The following is a 6094-nucleotide window of genomic DNA, read 5'->3' as shown; positions in this document are numbered from 1 at the left end:
TACTAGACAAAAATTATCTTTATTAGAACTTTATAAATATCTGTAACATGGAACATTTAAACTGAACAATTAACTGATGCACAAAAGCACTGATGAGGGAAAGAGAGGTCAACAGTAACAAATCACATCAATGGGTTCTCCATCCATGCACTGAAGCATCCATCTGGAGCGGAGGTGGTGACCAGGGGCATCAAGCACTGCTTCTGTTGTTCTAGTCAATGGAGACACTTCATTTACAAATCTTCATCATCAAAGGTCTCTGTGCACCTCAGCATCACGGTCTCATAATCAAACTGAACAGAATCTCCCTGCAAAACAAAGTGGGCTGTGTTTTTATTTGAATTCTGGTTGATCAGCACCCACAAACTTCAGCACGTGCACCCTTCCCTTTTTTGTAAACCCTGGGTACTTAACAGTCCAGGACAATGGCAAGGGTTGTCTGAAGAAGGGCTCCCTGTTTTAACTAAGTCCTAAGAACATAGGATTCTGTCATGTTCTAATGTAACTCATTTAGAGTTGTCACTGATATACAATGGGAGCAGGTTCATTTCTTAGGGACCCAGTATAGGCATATCCTGCAAGTTACTGTGTGATCTCAAGTCCTGCTGATTTCAAAGTTGCAGGTTTGTGCCTTACTTTCCATAAGTGTTTGTCTCTTTGACTGACTTGGGGACAGTGAGCAACTCTTAGGAATTGAAAGGCTCAGGGATGAAACAGTTGGGTAAGTCTCCCAATGCAAGTTTCTTTAGACCACAGATAACACTTTTAAAAGTGTGTAAGTAATATATGACAAGGTTCTTCGGGTGAATCTGAAATCTTTTATTAGACCAACTTAAATAGCTAGAAAAACATTTTTTTAGCAAGCTTTTGGGTTTAAAAACTTTGTCAGGTTGAGGAAGCCTCTGCAGTTGGGGTGTGCTCTTCCTGGATGGAATGAACAGTAAAGAAGCCAGAGGCTGGCAGTCAGTGAAGATGTAAATGTGCCCGAGTCCTCTTTTCAAAAACGAGCTATTTACTTAAATCCCATTTACTTTTAAAGTAATTCTAGACTCCTAAAACTGGATTTTGTAATATATTTAGTCATCCAAAATGTGTGAATAGCTGCGCAGTGGCATTTACAGAAGCATCTATGCAGCTCTGCCCATCTCCAGCTGGCTTTCACTTTCATCCTTTTGAAAATTCTACCCTGGATCTATATTAATGTTTCATCTCATCTGCTGTTGAACACCTTTTACTGTGTGGCCTGAAGACATCAGCAGTTCTGGACAGGTTAAATACCTGCCTGACTTCACTTTTGGAAATATTTTCCTATCACGCAACATCAATTTTCCCTTTCTGTTTCAGGCCAGGGTCCTTTTGAAATTCTTCTCCTGCCTTGTCTAAACACTGCTTTTTCTTTTTCCGCATTGTGGTCTTTCAAGTATTTTCTAAAGTGGGGAGACCCATGTTTCAACATCTCAGATCCAGACCAGCAACTTCTCAAGAGCAGCTGCACTTACTGTGTCTGTAGCTGTAAAATTCTAAATGTGCATCTCCTGAAATAATTTAATGTTGTGTCCTGAGAGGAGTGGAAATGGAACTAGTTGATATGAAGTGGCCAATGATAAATCTTATCAGCCCTGCATTTATCCCACAGACAGAGGGGGACAGGCAATGATGGGCTGTGTTGTAGGGTTTGGTTGGCTATAAACTGCATACCTTGATTTTACAGGGCCATCTACAATCCCACCCCACAGTTGCTGCATTTTCTTTGAGTTGCATGCATGAACCTGCAGGACACTTGCTCATCCTGGGATGTTTTTTACCATTTGTACTGCTAATGTTTGTCACTACATACCACAGTTAGTGGAGAACTTGCAAGAGGTGCTGTGCTACAGAGGAGGAAGAGTCAATGCTGCTGTCACAGCAGTAACTGCAATGTAATTAAGATATGGCTGAATTAGCTTTAAATTAGCTAGTTCAGGCACATGTGGCAATCTAGCCATGGCAAAATGGAATCCAGCAAGCTAATTTGCCCCTGGTGGTTTTGCAGGGCATACTGCTATAGCTTGATTGTTACTGGTTACCTAAGTGAACTTGCTAAAAGTTAGCTCAGGCAGCTCTACCTACAGTATAGACACTTCCAGTGTCTGCTGTTCATTGGGACTCTATCTCTGTTCCCAAACTGCCCCCCTCCCCAAAAAAAACCAAGAGCAAAACAAAACAAAATGCAAACAAATCCAAAAAAACCCCACAACCTTTCACTCTGGTTCACGGTATCATCTTCTAGATATAGTTTATTGTAAGAACCTAAATTAAAACGCATGCCTCTTGCATTTTGCTTACTGATGCCCCATGCTCTATGAATCCTAGCAAGCTCCCCTGGACAATCTCTCATCACACTGCCTGGGATTCATATGCAGAAGTGCACACAAGGTTTTGGGTTAAACTTGAGGAATCCTTCAGCTGGACGACATTGTGCCCCATAGCTGCCTTCTCATATATTATTCCTTAACTTTCTTTACATTTGTGCTATGCAATGTTTTGCCATTCTCATTCTTGTTCCAGTTCTAGTTCATGTTCTTTGTCTTGTCATGACTTCACTGACTCACCCCTTCCTCCACCTCTCCCAGTCCCCTCTTGTCCCTGCTGGGTTCTGTGGTCTGAGAGCTGCAAGATGGACTTGTGACAAAAAAACCCCGCACATTGTAACAGCTCACCACTGTGCTGAGGCAATGAAGGAGAAAGAACACCATGACTACCTGATGCAAACAGAAAGCTCATGCAAGTACATTGAAAACAATCCATTTTAGTTGCAGCTCTTTATTCTTTAGCCAGCATCCTTAATCCTTGTTCTTGTGGATGATCAGAAACTAGGAATGAGATAGGTGAGTAGTAGGAAGCAGGGTGGCAGCAACTATCCTGGAGATGCATCTGAACTCAAGCACAAACACAGGATATTGCTAAGACATCTCTCTTTTGGGTGGTCCCTGTCCTATGCAAATTCTCCAACCTGAGGCTCATTCAATCTCTCTCTTAGCCACTAAGATTAGGGCTGGGCAACATCTCTATAAATGACCATCTGTCCACTAGGCCTCCAAGTGTGGGCTTCAAACAGGACAACTCAGGTCTTTTGGATAGTTTTTAACTTCTGCCTGAAGAGATCAGTTTCATGCTGGGGATACCATGGAGGCAAATCTGACACCCATAGTTAGTGAATGTAGTTGATGGGTAGGTAAAATGCACCGGAGCTGCTCAATCAGCTCTAGTGTGATTGCTGTTAGAACAGTGAGACAGTGGACTAGACTGCCTAAGAAGCTGTGGAATCTCCATCATTAGAGGAGTTTAAGAGGTTGGGTAAGCATTGGTTAGGGATGACCTAGGACAGTGGTTCTCAAACTTTTTTTTCACGGACCACTTGAAAATTGCTGAGGGTCTCAGTGGACCCCTTAATAAACTTTTTTTTTGTTCTACAAATCAAAGCACACAACTCGTATTTTAATATCAGTAGTCTTACCTTACAAGTACAGATATTCTCAATTGTTCTGTAACCTTTCTGCGAACCACCTGAATGGAGCTTGCAGACCAGTGGTGGTCTGTGGACCACAGTTTGAGAACCTCTGATCTAGGAGTAGCTATGCCTATGTTCTGCTATGGGTATTTCCCATGTTTCTAGACTTTGCTAGTTGCCACATAGGGCTGGAAAAGAATATTTTTCCCTCCTGCTGCTATGTCAGGGTTGTTTTTTTTTTCTCGCTTTCCCCAGAAGCACTGTATGTTGGCTGCAGTTAAAGCTGGAGGGTTTTGACTTGGGTACGGTGCTTCTGCTGGGATATAAACCCAGAGATTCCTGGCTAAAGGGTCTTGCGCCTCTGCTCAGGGTCAGACTGATAGCCATATTTGGGATCAGGAAGGAATTTTACCCCATGGTCTGATTCGTACGGACTGTTTTTGCCTTCCTCTGTAAGTAGGGGTGTGGCCTTTTTCCTTGGATCTCTTGAGCATATTTTAACAACCTTTGAAGCAGCAGGTGTTGGCCACTGTGGTCCCCCTGCTTTACTCGTAGCAGATTCTCTGATTTAAGGTATTAAAAACATCCAACCCTGTATCTTGTCTTCTACATGGCAGTCTCAAGCACCTCTGAATGGAAGGAATGAAAGAATGGAGCGTAAGATTCCAGCTGGGATGACCCAGGGAAATATGAGCAAAGGTCCATTAACTGGAAATACTGCTTTGATATGCATAAGACTATGCTGCTTCCTCCATAACGAGCACATTGATGAGGCTTACCTGGGGAAATGGCGTATTCACAAAGAAAAGGCCTTTTAAGAACCCAGTGATCTGCAAGTAGAGTTGGTGGATATCCTCTGGATTTTCTGAGGTGCAGCCTGAGAAGGCTGAACTGAAAACAGACACGGAAATGCTTTAAATGCCCTGTCTCCTCCCTCTTCTTGCTCGCTTTTTCTCTCTCTCTCACCCCCCCGCAAAAAAAATGGTTCAGAAAAACAACTGAACAGTGGAGAATAGGAATATATTACTCAACAAATGATAGGAACACATTAGTATAACATAAGGAACAATTATCACAGCAAAGAAATTCAGAGAGACATGACAGATTTGATCCTACTGCTCTAGGGGACAGTATAAAGAAAGCATATACCAGTAAGGATCCAGTTGTCTTGCAGCTGGGGTGTTTAGATGCATTCGTTGCCCTTATTCATATGAACTCCTTTGATTTCTTATGTTAAATGAGACCACTTTATGTAGCCAAGAAAATGCCTCAGAATGTCAGTAGTCACTATGTGGGCATGTGGAGACTGACTTCCATCAAAGGCTATGCAAATACACCTTAAGCCTGGAAACCATGCCCACAATTTTTCCTGATTTCCCATAAAGTTCTGCTCTTGCCCCTTAATTTTTAAAATCAAGTGACAATAAAGCCCCAACTGTCCTAAATTCTGATCTGGGTGGAGGGAATGGACTTGTATCAACTCTGCATTGGAATATAGTTTGACTTCTGGCTTAAACCTGGTTTTGAACTTGAGTGTTCATATATTAAAGACTAGGGCAGTAGTTTTCATTTTTAATTTTTTTTTAAAGAAATTTTTTGTGTTCCAAGCCAAATCAAGTCCAAATTCGTGAGTCAGTCCAGAACCATAAGTGGCCCAACAATCAGCAAACATCCTCCACCCCCACCAGGGGCTTCAGATATTTCCAAAGTCTTTTGGCAGGCATTCCATGTGTAGGCCCAAGCCTGGAGGCTTGGGGTTTGCATGCCCCCAGGTTTTGCCTGCTCTCAGCCATAAGGCTGCAGAAGCAAGCTAGGGAGGAGCCTCCCATTTCCATGAAGTGGGCATTATGCTCCAACACCTCAGCGGGTACTAAACCATGCCAGAAGAACAGTTATCCTTGGGAATGCTTAAAGAAAACTATCTTCATGGACCCAGATACATGGTGTTTTCCCTGCCAGGTAAGTAAGCTAGTACAAACTCAACATCATACTAGTCTGGAAAACCACCTTCTAGATCACGGTGTCTCCCCTGCCAGGTTTTAAACTCAAGGCACCTCTCCATAATTTTAGTGAATTTGATGACACCTTGGTGAGAACCATGTGCCTCTTTGCAGGAGGGACAAACAGGGTTGGGTGGGGACATGCTGCGGCAAGAGTGATTGCTCTTGCCACAGAGCAATCTGTATTAGGTTTTGCTCTTCTCCCTTCTTTGCTCGGCTCCCCTCCCCCATTGTCTGCAGTTTGTAAATAGAAAATAAGAGTTTTACAGAAGCTGAATGTGGTTGTACCCTTCACCCAGAGTCCCTCTGTGTCATGCTGCCTGTGTTACAAACTATCGGTCAATAAGGGAGCAGAGTGGAGCAAGAAAGGGAGGGGAACAAAACCTAATGCAGGCAGCAGTACCCGCTGCTGCTGCTTCCCTGTCTGGCCCTGTGTCCCCTCCTGCTGAAAAAAAGGTTTCAGGTGGCAGTGGCAGCAGTGTGGCTCCCTTGAAAAAGTCTCATGGCTTTCCAGGGTACTGTGGCATCCAGGCTGAGAACCACTCAACTAGGGCCATAACATGGAATGTTTCCCTAATCTTAAATGTGCATCAGTTAATCCACA

General features: G+C 43.2%; 1 protein-coding gene across 4 annotated transcripts in view; it reads right to left on the bottom strand.

Annotated features, from left to right (window-relative positions):
* Positions 1 to 6094, bottom strand: part of STRA8 (stimulated by retinoic acid 8) — a 48745-nt gene continuing 42651 nt past the window's right edge. For all 4 annotated transcript variants that reach the window (XM_019514975.1, XM_019514977.1, XM_019514978.1 and 1 more), the window contains exons 8-9: positions 4270 to 4381; positions 1 to 308 (exon numbers count right to left, since the gene is read on the bottom strand). In XM_019514975.1, the coding sequence (XP_019370520.1) occupies positions 234 to 308; positions 4270 to 4381 (187 nt within the window). In that variant the 3' untranslated portion in view covers positions 1 to 233. The remainder of the gene's footprint in view (positions 309 to 4269; positions 4382 to 6094) is intronic.

Source organism: Gavialis gangeticus, unplaced genomic scaffold (genome assembly GCF_001723915.1).
Source record: "Gavialis gangeticus isolate Ggan-Ray unplaced genomic scaffold, GavGan_comp1, whole genome shotgun sequence".
NCBI classification, from domain to species: Eukaryota; Metazoa; Chordata; order Crocodylia; family Gavialidae; genus Gavialis; species Gavialis gangeticus.
This window is presented reverse-complemented; position numbering and strand designations above follow the sequence as displayed.